The 12,080-nt window shown below is 43.6% G+C and overlaps 1 protein-coding gene and 1 long non-coding RNA gene across 2 annotated transcripts in view; one reads left to right on the top strand and one right to left on the bottom strand.

Annotated features, from left to right (window-relative positions):
* Positions 1–10,309, bottom strand: part of zmp:0000000896 (caspase recruitment domain-containing protein 10) — an 18,818-nt gene extending 8,509 nt beyond the window's left edge. Inside the window, exons 1-5 of the mRNA XM_020624966.1 lie at positions 10,058–10,309; positions 7,376–7,612; positions 6,983–7,120; positions 6,298–6,484; positions 5,878–6,016 (exon numbers count right to left, since the gene is read on the bottom strand). Of these exons, the coding sequence (XP_020480622.1) occupies positions 5,878–6,016; positions 6,298–6,484; positions 6,983–7,120; positions 7,376–7,612; positions 10,058–10,064 (708 nt within the window). The 5' untranslated portion in view covers positions 10,065–10,309. The remainder of the gene's footprint in view (positions 1–5,877; positions 6,017–6,297; positions 6,485–6,982; positions 7,121–7,375; positions 7,613–10,057) is intronic.
* LOC109974650 (uncharacterized) lies at positions 7–2,248 on the top strand. The gene is made up of 2 exons (XR_002277005.1): positions 7–479; positions 565–2,248. It is a non-coding gene; the product is annotated as an uncharacterized LOC109974650 (long non-coding RNA).
* Positions 10,310–12,080: the final 1,771 nt, after the last annotated feature.

Here is a 12,080-nt window from a genome sequence, read left to right as displayed (position 1 = left end):
TGGTTTGGCGTGTGCACCACACTGTTTGGTGCTGAGACTCAGACTCGACCTGACCCAATGAGACCCCCTCAGCTGTGGGAAGCACAGTCAACTACACATAATTCCAGCATCACCTTGGATGAGATGGCGGTAGCAGCTGAATGAACCTTTCCTCTGGAGCTGAATATGCCAATCTGGACTGAAACCTGGGATCCTCTGAAGAACCTCGCCAGTGAAGCTCCTATCTGTGCCCTTTCTGTTTGTCTGTACATCTGCATGTCTGTCTTATGTTTGTCTGTTTGTTGCTGTGCATGCACACTTCTCTCTTCACCTTTGTTTGCATGTTCTCGTCTGTCCATAAAAGTAAACAGAGCCATAAGAGTCTGATAAAAAGGTAAGGCACTAAACTTTTAGGCAGTCCTGCCTTTCAGTTCCTCCAACAGGTATGTGACATGAGACACCACAACAAGCAGTGCTGGTCATGGCAGGACGCTCATAAGGTGAGGACTGACAAGATGTGTCTTTGTCTGTCTAACATGGTCACCATGGCAACTTGCAGTAAATCTCTTTGCTTCTCACATCCAGGTGGAGTTTCGGTCACCAACCATCTGACGACCTCCGTGATGTGGGACCATTTGCTGCTGTACCACCTCCAGATACTCATAAAGGAAGTATTGAAGGGACTTGGCTTTCTCTCCCTCTCTCTCACTGCCTATCTGTTCAACATGCCCATCTATTCTGTGTTAGTCTTGTGTCCTACTGGGGGTGAAGTTCAGTCGTTAACCATCTGCCTCATGCCCCTCATCTGTTTACCAGGTCGCATACAGTCAGTGTATCACGCATTTTAATAGTCCTGCACTGCTTTGGTTACTGGGGTAAACTCTGCCTGTTACTCTGTGCCCACTTTATACTTTGACACATTAGCTTAATTGTCTGTCCCACTGTTTGGGACACTGGCTTTCTCTACTGCTGTTCAGCCCATAGATAATCTGTTAGAATACATGTAAAATCTTTTTTTGACACAATATTTTGTCAAGTTAAACGTTAGATTAGATAAACTGGAATATTTTTTTTTTTTTCTCACAAACAGTACTATGTATCTTTAAATGCTGTTATAGAGATTTGTTTTAAAAACAGTTTATTGTACTTTAGCATTAGGCCTCTGGGTCATCTCGCTCTGCCAAGTTTCAAGAGGGAGTCTCGCGCTTCAACTAGGCCCGGTGAGGTTAGAGTTCAGGTTTTCGTATTAGATTTTCCGGATGTTGGGAGGCCTCCCAGCAGGAGAATTTATCCCACTCCTGCAAAGCGTTATGCCACTGATGCGGGGATACTTTAGACAGTTTATTTACATTGTTGTCGGACCTGGTTTACGCGGTACCAGCTGGGGGTGCGTTTGGGTTGTTGGGAGGGAGCCTGGCAGAGATAGATGACTTTATAAAAAAAGCGTGTGTACACCCATTTTGGGTGGATTTTCCCTATTGTCTGTGACAACAACAGCAGTGATACTATGAAGCCTGATTGTCAACTACACAGGTTTACACCATATTGAACGTATTACTGAGTTTTACTCTTAACTTTCTTATAGCAAGATTATACTGTGGGCTGAACTGTCTCAAGGCTAACAGACTTTGTATGGAAGGAACTAAGCTTTGCAGGGACAGTACCTCAGTTATTAAAATGAAAATTGGCCCTTTGCAGTACATCATGTCTTTCTTAGCTTAGCAGCATGAATTAGCTTGTCCTCTTTTCCAACTCCACATATTCCTACACAATGTACACTGATGGTGTTTTCTAAGATGAGACATACATTAGAAGTGAGAGAGTAGGGAGCCAACATGGGAGACAGTTGTAGTGTCAAATCAGTGATAGTTACTGTCTTTTGGAAACATTACAGGTTGTGTTTCTTATTAAATCAGTGCAGAGTAACAGTCAGTTCTAGGGTTAAGGAAGCCAGGGCTGCTCCACACTACAGAGAATGAGGCCAACTGAGTCGACTCATCATAAGAGGTTTTTCCTCCTTCCCCTTCTTCTCAGTGTGTGAAGGAGTCCGAGCTTTCAAGTTATGGTGTGCCATGGTTGTGCATATTCCAAAACCAGACAAGGATCCCTCTGGTTTTGTGAATCGGCTGACATGGTATGCTGTTATGATCCTACTAAGAGATGCGCTGTACAATTGATATGTTTAAGGTAGATTTGGTGAGACAGAGCCAGCTGTGACTATCACAGTTCAAGATGAGGATGCACAGAGTAGACCTGACTTGATAAAGGCATATAAAACTCAGTTAATGCATTGTGCCCTTACACTGGGAATAATGGAAGGACAAGAAGCAGCACACCTCTCACATCCTCATCAGTATTTGAGCTTTAGATTTTTAGACTAACAAACCTACATCTCTTGTTCTCAGTGAACACAACTAGTTTCAGGACCATGCTGGTGGTGGTTAGATCTTCTTCCCCTCCTCCTCTTTCTAAATTGAATGCACTGTTCCACAGCTCCCTAGTCAAATATCTGAAAGCACCAGTCAGGGAGAATGAAGCCACTGTGAGGGACAGTGTGCAGGTAGACGGGCTATAATCTTTGTTAGAGAAAAATAGATTTTACTTGGTTGAAAAGTTGCAGTTTACCAAGCTGTTTCCTGTCTTCCCCCCCCCCCCCGCTCCAGGCGACAGCACGTGGGATGCTGGGAACCAGAAGACAAAGACCCTGCTGTACCAGACCCTCATCGATGATGCCTCTGTACAACGAGTTGATCTCTTCAGAGACATCAGGTATTCACTTCTGTCCACTTGATAAAATCTTTGTCTTTGTACTTACAATTGAGTGACTTTTCTTTTTTCATCTCTGATGCCCAACCTTAAGAAACTGAAGCTGGAGAAAACAACCTGGTGACGCAAACGGGACCATGAGGAGGCTGCTACAGACGTCCTGAGCGTCGACTTGATCTTGAAGGGACTATTTCAGCTTTACCTGAGTTCACCTCTGTCTTGGATGAGATGACTGCAGCTACTGAACTGTAACCTTTCCTCTGGACTTTAAGTTAAATTGTTTCTGGACTTTGCAATTTGGAACTTTAATGATGTAAAAATAATTGTGATAAATGGTGGAATTACTGGGGCAGGCTTAGTGGTTAGACTGATTCTCCATACACATTAAGTTGTGCTTTATTATAGGCCTGTCTTGTAAAGTGTAGTTGTGGTGTTTCAAAATCATCACTGCCCAGATTGTAATAACTTTATTTTACTTTAGGGTTGAATTTCTGAGTTGTCTCGCTCTGCCAAGTTTCAAGGGGGAGACTCGCGCTTCAGGTAGGCCTGGGGAGGGAAAGCGTTGCGTTTTGTGTACTTATTAGATTTTCGATTTGTGGGAGGCCTCCCAGCAGGGGAATTCATCCCGCCCCTGTAAAGTATTATCACTGGCGTGGGGATACATTTAGCAGTTTCATAGGTAGATGGTCTTGTTAGAGCTCTGTGGCGCGGTAGCTGCGATATCAACCGGGCGTGTTTTAGGGTCTGGGGAGGGAGGAACCTGGCAGAGACAGATGGTTCAGACTTTAAATAAGCTCACTCACAAAGTGAGTGTAGTTGCCTTGTTTTCTATGAAGTGATGATTATGAAAACTCTCCACTCAGCCCAACCGGTCGAGGCAGAAGGCCGCCCACCTTGAGTCGGGGTCTGTCGGAGGTTTCTTCCTCTAGAGGGAGTTTTTTTTTCTTGTAAAGGGAGTTTTTCTTCCTCTAGAGGGAGTTTTTCCTCTCCACTGTTGCCAAGTGCTTGCTCAAGGGGGATTTGTTGGGGGTTTTTTTTTTTTTCTTTTTCCTCTATACTGATGCTGAGATGACTTGGTGTGATTTGGCGCTATACAAATGGATTTAATTGTACAGTCAAGTGTGCCGGTTTGACGTCATGTAGAATTATTCTTTCAGCCACAGCTGTCGCCTGTGAGGAGGCATAGAAATGTAAACTGTCAAAGAAGCATTGGGTATTTCTTAAACACACTTTGTATAAACTCTTAATTCCTAAAAATTGTAACTGAAATAAATGTATAGTTAAAACTACATGAAGCTTGTTTCTGCAGACTATTATTGATAGATGGGGTTAATGAGGTCAGTGTTTCAGATTCTGGAGTCAAAAGTTGTTCAGGATTCTCTTCAGCACCAAGTACAGCGCACATTGTTTCACTTGATATGTTTTGTCTTTCTGATAAATGACAACTCTCTTCAAAAATCCAGCAGGTTAATTTTGCTTTTATAAGAACAAACATAACATTCAATATACTGTATAACTCAAGCTGCACTAACTTAAATGCAACATCTTCTGGTTAAGTCACAGCAGTAATGCATTAAGTTTACTGTAATAAACATTAAGTTTAGGCTGCTGCTCGCTGCCATTTTGCTTCTTTGGCCATGTGTAACATTGACCTGTAGACAAAGTCCCCACACTTAAAAATCTGGTAGTGTACGTCTTGGTTGGAAACAAACATGCATCATGAAACGAGTAACTTCTTGAATGTTTTTCTCAAGTAGAAAGACCTTAAGAAATATCTTTAACATTAGGTTCCTCCTGCTTTAAGATTGATTTTCAGCCACAATGTATGCTTGTATTTCCATATAGCCACAAAAAAAAAACCATGGAGCTACCAGTGTGCAGAGCTTCTGATGCCCCAGGAGTCAGTCTAAATACCATGACTCTCGGAGCTTTAAGGTAACCATAAAATTCAGAGTTTTTTTTCAGGCTCCAGGTATTGCATCTGATTTTATTGTAAGTTGCAGTTCTTAATCCAAAAACGATGCAAAAAGCTAAAGGGAGCATGACGGCTGATCACACATTAAAGTCAAAAGAACACAGGTATTACAGCTGATTTTATTGCAAGTTGCAGTTCTTAATCCAAAAACAATGCAAAAAGCTAAAGGGAGCATGACGGCTGATCACACATTAAAGTCAAAAGAACAGCAAACAGACAATTGATAGATTGGAGATGAGGTGTCCAGTTTTTGGTGAATGCTTCCATATAATCTGAATCTTTTGTGTGATTTTAAAACCAGTGGTCACAGTATAGTAGGTTACTTTGCTAATTTTACTTTTGAAGTTTTGTTTTTGTTAGTGCATCTCGGGGGCCATCTGTCAGATGTTTTCAGGAATTTTCTAATGTAACGGCACCCGGACAGAGCAGAGGTTTGGCTTTGTGCGATTAGGAAAAAAGCTTGTGTGCACTATAGATGACTAAAGCTAGACACCGGACTAAAACACAGCGTCTATTCTCTGCAGCTGAAGTTGCTCACCTGGTGCATTTATCCAGGTCCTTATTGCCAGAAGCCCAGAAACAAATACTTCCAGGTATTTGCAAGTGGTTCATATCTCAGTGGTACATGTTGTGAGAGTGCATGAACAAAGTCAAAACGAGGCTGATAGCAATTCCTGGTCTGAACTGCTCACTTTAGTTCTCCTGCAGCTGTGTGCCAGACCAAACAGCTTCAATTGAAAAGGCCTCAGGTTGGTATTTTCTGCCTTATGGTATCAAGGTGAACCTAAAAATAACTTTCCCTGTCTCAACATATGAAATGACTGTTATAAGCTGCATCTCTGGCAGCAGACATTTGTTGTGGCTCACATGGAGACCCTTAGGGTTCTGAGGAGCAGACAAGCTGGGGGACGAGGAGTGTTTATCCACTCTGTGGATCGGTTGAGCAATGCCTGACTCATCTTCTCACTTCACTCGTAGCAGTGAGGGGGCTGCTTCTCAATAAAAGACTGATTGTGTTAGCTCCTAGGTTTGGATGTGTTGGCCATGACAAAATAAAACAGCCTCAGCCTCTCTACCAGGATAAATGAATCATAAAACACATGATGGGCTTTTCTGTACAGTTTCTGTTTTTACCTGTGCTGTTCCAAACGACCTACCTGCCTCAGTAGCTCCCTCTCTCGGGTGGAGGCTTTGCCTTGCTCCTCCAGGGCCCTGGAGTACTTCAGGGCCTGCTCCAGGTTTCGGTCCTTCAGCTTCCCCAGCTCTCGGCTGGCTGACTCCCAGTCATGACGCAGCCTTTAGATCACAAATCATCCAGTGCACACAATCTTAATATTTCTTAGTCGTATTTCTATCGCACAATGCAAACTGTGAGAAAAGACCTGGGAAATAATGGACTGTCTGAATTCACTCATTTAGCAAAGGTTATTATAACGTCTCTTAATTATGGTTGACAAATCATTGTCACTGACCAATCATCCCTGAGACAAAAGTTTCTTTTCGGTTTCTATCTAATAGAAACAGTAGGATTCAGTCTTAAAGGAACAAACTACGCTCCCCAGAAAAGTCAGGCAAACCTCTCGAGCTGCAGTACGTCGTGACGCAACTCCTGTGCTTTACGTTCAGCGCGGCTGCGATCCTCCTCCGCCATTCGGCAGCGCTGAGACAGGCGTCGCTCACACATGCGGGTGTTTCGGAGCTGCTCCCTTAGTTTATGCACCTCCAGCAGCAGAAACTGGGTCAAACCCTCGGGACCTTCCTCATCTGGGAGAGAGACAAGGGGAGGTTATAAGGTCATGGGGGTTATTGGTTAATGTTCAAAATGTCAGAGGCTTGTTGTAATGTGTGAGGACAGATGTAAGATTTTATGTTCTAAAGTGATTAGCATGCACTTTCAGTAATGTCAGACTGTATATACTGTATATCTGGGTGGACAGAACTATTGTACAGTATGTATATGCTGCAGAGGTCAAACCAAACATTTGACAGTTTTGTTCATATGCTGGCTATGCATCTTTTTTGCTCATGTGGCATGTAACCTTTAACAAGTTAGCACAGTTTGATGTTCTTGGCTCTGAGTGTGGACTCGCAACTCCTTTTCAAGCCATTTTTCCCATGTCAGAAAGTCTAAAGACTGAAGATGTCTCTATCTACCAACACAGTTACAGTCAGTAGCAATCCTATCACATTGTTCTGGTTTATGAGAGATGTATTCTCTTGTGAAATCTGGACAAAGAAATTTGCAGAGAAGCCTATACTCACCTAGTATGAGGGAGCATCGATGTGTGGGCTGTTCTCCGGTCAGCTGTGTGTACTGCTCAGGGTGGTAAAACTCCAGTGACTCCATGAAGGCCTGAATCCCTCGCTGACCCTGACCACGCAGAATGTCCAACAAACGACCTGTTCAGTGAAAGGAGCAAATAAATTCAGACAGTGTAGGCTCATCAGCGTCCCAGGGCCTCTGTCTTCATCACTGATGATTAAACTGATGCTCATGTCACTGTTTTGGTACAGTAAACTATCACAACTGAAACGGGGGGTGGTTACGTAGGTTTCCCAACCATGATGAATGAGCCAACTCACTGGTAATGAAACAGTAATAAAGATTATTATAGATGATGACAGTGTCTTCAGATGAATTCGCCTTCACCTCACCGGCCTTGCTGATGCGCAGCGGGTACTGCGTGGAGTTGAGCACCTCGTCTTCATCCTGCTCATCAATGACCTTGCACTGACGCAGATACGGCGTGAGTTTGGCCGGGTTGAGGACACGTGTCAGCTTGTGCCGCACCCCTTCCACACGGTCCCACAGCTCCTCACAGCGTTCTTCTGACCAGGGGGGAGAAGGCCGCACTTCCTCCTCAGCCATGTCCTCGGACCAAACTGTGACACCTGCAAGAAACCGAGAACTTCAGTTCAAGAAATCTGAGCCAGACGAGAACAGTCGGAAAAACAATAAGACATCCTGAAAAAAGAGTGAAGGGGATGAAAGCACAATGTTGTGTGTGCAGTTTCCTTACGTGAATTTAGATTAAAGTCCAGATATGTTTGTTACTGTTGGACCATATCTCTTTTACTTTCCCACATTTAAAGGCACGTCTCATGTCCAGTCCTAGACTAAATATTTCCACTGGGGTTTGTTTTTGTCTGGCTATGCTTATCTGTGTCTCTGCAACTCTCAGCCATCAGAAGTGGCTCATTACAGCTGTTACTTCTAAACAGTCATTCTGCATTTGAACACAGAGATACAAGATGTGAGGAACCTCTGTTGGCCATACTCTATATTCAGTATTAATGAACTTTGGTTGCATGGTGATCCTCTTTGTCCAACTCTGAATGGCTACATAATGGAAGACATTCCTGAGGATGCTTTAAGGATTACTGGGCTGATCTGCTGAGTGGTGAGAGAATGGGACTGAGCTGCTTACTGGAAACCATCCAAGGAATGCTGAGGGAGATTTACTCCCTGCAACATTTGAGTCTGACAGATACACACTAAAACCACAGAATCAGATATGATGTTAAATTCAAGAGATAAAGCCAATAAATGTTTGCATGAATGAACAAAACCCTGCATTTCAGACACAGTGTGAGTGAACATCGCAGCAGCAGAAGTTTTAGACTGTGTTTAATTGTTGTAGAGCAAACAGTCTGCTGATATGAGGGTCATAAACTAGTGGGAAAGACACTTTGTGGGCCAGTGTCTCAGAACACAGGAATGACGGTAGTGGTGTGACTCATACAGCACAGACAAAGGTTTCTCAGCCCCATTCACTTCTCGCTGGATGAGACAAGCAAAGTGAATAAAGCCTGATGTGGCAGGAGTCTGTTACAAACAGTTACAACTAAGTTACTATCTGAATTACCTGTGTGGAAAGTAATAGCTGCAGGATCGGTGAGTGATGCAGAGGAGATTAAACACACACTGTAGCAACACAAGCCTCCAAACAGGCAGAACTCCATGTCTCGTTTTTGTTACTGTAGCAAACGAGTCTGTTCTGACCACAAAGAGGACCAGGTCAAGTCAAATTTACTTATAGGCACGATTAAAAACAACATCAGTTGACCAGAGAATAACACCAGCAAAAGACAACACGTAGAACACATAACATCTCAGTTTAATTTAAAAGCCAAGGCAAATAAAGCTGTCAGTGTGGGTGCAGTTCTAATACAGAGGAGTAAACTATTCCATGATATGGGGGCAGCTATTTCAAAGGCACCTTTCTTATCTTTAATCTCGTCCTAGGAACATCTAGGATCAGCAGAACGAAGTACCCTGGGAGGGGTATGAACAGAGGTCAGCGGCTCCTTTCACCTCTCTCTGCAGAGCAGATCGTGTTTCATTCGTTTTATAAAGCAACCAGTAAAGACATTACTCTGGGCTCTGATAACTTCTGATGGGAGATTTATGGGATACATTACTTAAAATTAAATTAAAGAAAAAAGCCAACAAATTAATCAGTCATGACTATGAGCCTTTATGTATTTACCAGTGTCTCTGTCCTCATTTGCTATTAATGAGAGTGAGTGTGTGCTGCAGCGTGCAGCTGATCAGAAGAGCTAACAGGCAGGTTAAAGCAGGTCTGGATGCTCTGGAATCTCTGCCATCACCTCATAAACAGCCCAATGAGATGCTGCTCTCATGCAACTGCCAGGTAACTCCTCCTAACGCTCACTCAAACTGGAATACTAGTATAATCTACTAGGAAATGGTTGATAGCACCAATTTAAACCCAAAGTCAAGTTATAACTGTACAATCTGTTATTCTGTGCTGCAAAATGAAGATCTACGTCCATTTAGATGAAATTATTAAAAATCAAATGACACAAATCTTCATTGATACTGATTCAATAATATACTCGGATACATTGCAACATGAAGAATAGGGACAAAATGTGTTTATCAGAAGCCTCCAAATGTGTCAAACCAACTCAGAAATGAACCAGTGGCTGCCAAAATAAACAGCAGTGGATGCTTTAGAAAAAGACTGAGTCGAGTGGGAACAGCAGCACATTTCAGATTTGCAGGTGTCAGACTTGTACAGTGTGTTTGTGAACTGGATGTAAAGTGTTGAGGAACACTTTCTATACTTGTGCTTCAGAGCTGCAGTCTTCATTCTGTTGACACGGAACCTGAGTTGTATCCCTGATAACACATCACCAACAGGCTGTAACACAGCCCTGCTGCCATACGACGTGTAGCCTACTTCTGTGACTGATAGAGCAGCCGCAACTTTGTCAACCATTTCCCAGTCAAGCACAGTCAGCGACCATGAACGCAGACGTGGAGTAAACAGCGCACTAAGGAGGGTATCGACATCTTAAATGTTGACTTACCACTCATGACTTTAACCAAGTGCAGTCAGGTCGAATACATTATGTTCAGGTCCAGACTCGAACCAGGAATGAAACTGGGGAGGTGAGAATGTGTAGACCCCACCTGCATGGAAAGCACAGCTCCTCCTTTACGCACACCTGGGCGCACTCAGCTCCTCCACCTTCGGTCAATCACAACCAGCGAATCGGCAGCCAGGAAAGACAAAGGAAGCCCCATTTGACCACGTCACAGCGAAGTTCCTCAGTCAACACGGCGGAAAGGATCCCACATAAAGCGATGACCATTTATAATGTTAGAGCACTAGATGGCGCTTTCAACCTTAGACCGCCGACCCAGGAAGCTCAGTACTGTCTCAGTAATACTGTCTGTTACACGGTGCTGTTAGGAGAACAGCACTGAGAATGAAGTGTCATTCCGCTTTCTTTACACTGTGAGCTTTGTAATGAAGGTTTGTCACAAAACATAGAGACACTGTGACTCACTCTCCAGGTGCTTCACATCAAAACCTCTTCTCACCTTGTAAAACTACAGGAAAGAGCTTTATGGTTAATCACACTGAAGACAAGGGAAACTCAGCGGTGAAACAAATTGACAGTTTCATTACATGATTGTGTTGTCTCCAGTGTCTCCCAGAGAATGACTGTAATTAAATACCCGGGACACCTGAGGAAGTGGCATAAAAGCAAACAAGCAGAGACAAGTGCATCTTGCCAAGAAGCATTGTAACAATCAGTGCCATGATTCCAGGTCACGTAGCAGCAGGTGAAAGACTCGGTGGCTTTCTGAGCATTAACTAAGGAGAAAAGATGACTGTGTGTCAGTTTGGTTCAGATTCTACGCTGCAGAGGGGCACAATGAAACCACATTCCTCGGCTTATAAAAATAGATGTATACACATCAAAGATTTTAATGATGAACTAAGCAGACAGTATTTAACAGCTCCTCCTCTTCCAGCACAGCTGCGTATAACTGGTGTGTGAATGTGTTTCAGTTACATTATGAAGGCAGATGGGAAAATGGGATGGCTGGCAGAAAAATGTCTTTTCCTTGGCATGTGAACAGGAAATGTCAGGCTTCTCTCCATCACTGGGCCTCCCCTGAGTAAACAGGCCTGTTTGGGCTCTCTGTGCCGATGCTGACAGACACTGTGGGTTAATGTAGACAAAAGGACTTGAAACACTGGCCTACGCATTCTCTACAGGAAGTGGGTGAGGTTGCTATAGCTCTTAAAGTCCAGCTAGTTGCTTTGTGGTGAGCTGTACAAAAATATGACTGGTGACATCATTTCTTTTGACACACTCACTGAAGGATCTGTATCATATCACAAAGCCCCAGAGAATCATTATCCTAACCATGTGTATGAAGATGACATGACTTTATGAAATGTTATCTGTTCACCTGGTGATCGCTTTAATCATTTACAGAGGAAATAGAGTAGGTCGCATAAATGACTCTATTTCCTCCTTGTGTTTTTATCTCGTGTTGTGCAATCTTAGTCTCTCAGCCTCAGTCTTTCTGCCCCTTTCCTCGTCTTCAGACAGACCAGCCTGGGCCTCGGCCTGCAGAGGGACGGGGAGGGGGCCGCAGTGGAGGAGCATTCCTGTTGTCTCTGAGGTGACGGCGACACAGAGGAACCATTGACAGCAGCAGTTTGCTTATGCTGGAATGTGTGATAATATGGCAGCTCAGTCAGACAGACATAGGCCGTGCACACTCCTTCAGGTTCACCAGGCACTTTAAATTTTTAAGTTTATTTTTCTTCAGGAAACCAATGAGTGGGTGGTTTCAGCAGCTTTCTGAAAAGGCAAACCAAGGCTGTTGTATAAGACACATTCTCAAAATGACTGTGGTGATGAAGCTGAGTGTTGAAGAACACGTAGCACGAGACCGTTTGGATCCAGCAGCTATTCTGTTGGACCTGCAGCTTCAGGGCAACAGGAACCGGGTGGGACCACAAACCATCACTGCTGTAGTTTGTGGAGCAATCATCTTTCTTAAATTTGCTTTTCATATGTGTGTGAC

The sequence above is a fragment of the Monopterus albus genome, unplaced genomic scaffold (genome assembly GCF_001952655.1).
Source record: "Monopterus albus unplaced genomic scaffold, M_albus_1.0 scaffold342.1, whole genome shotgun sequence".
Classification (NCBI taxonomy): Eukaryota; Metazoa; Chordata; class Actinopteri; order Synbranchiformes; family Synbranchidae; genus Monopterus; species Monopterus albus.
Note: the sequence above shows the minus strand (reverse complement) of the source record. Positions and strands in the feature narration are given on the sequence as shown.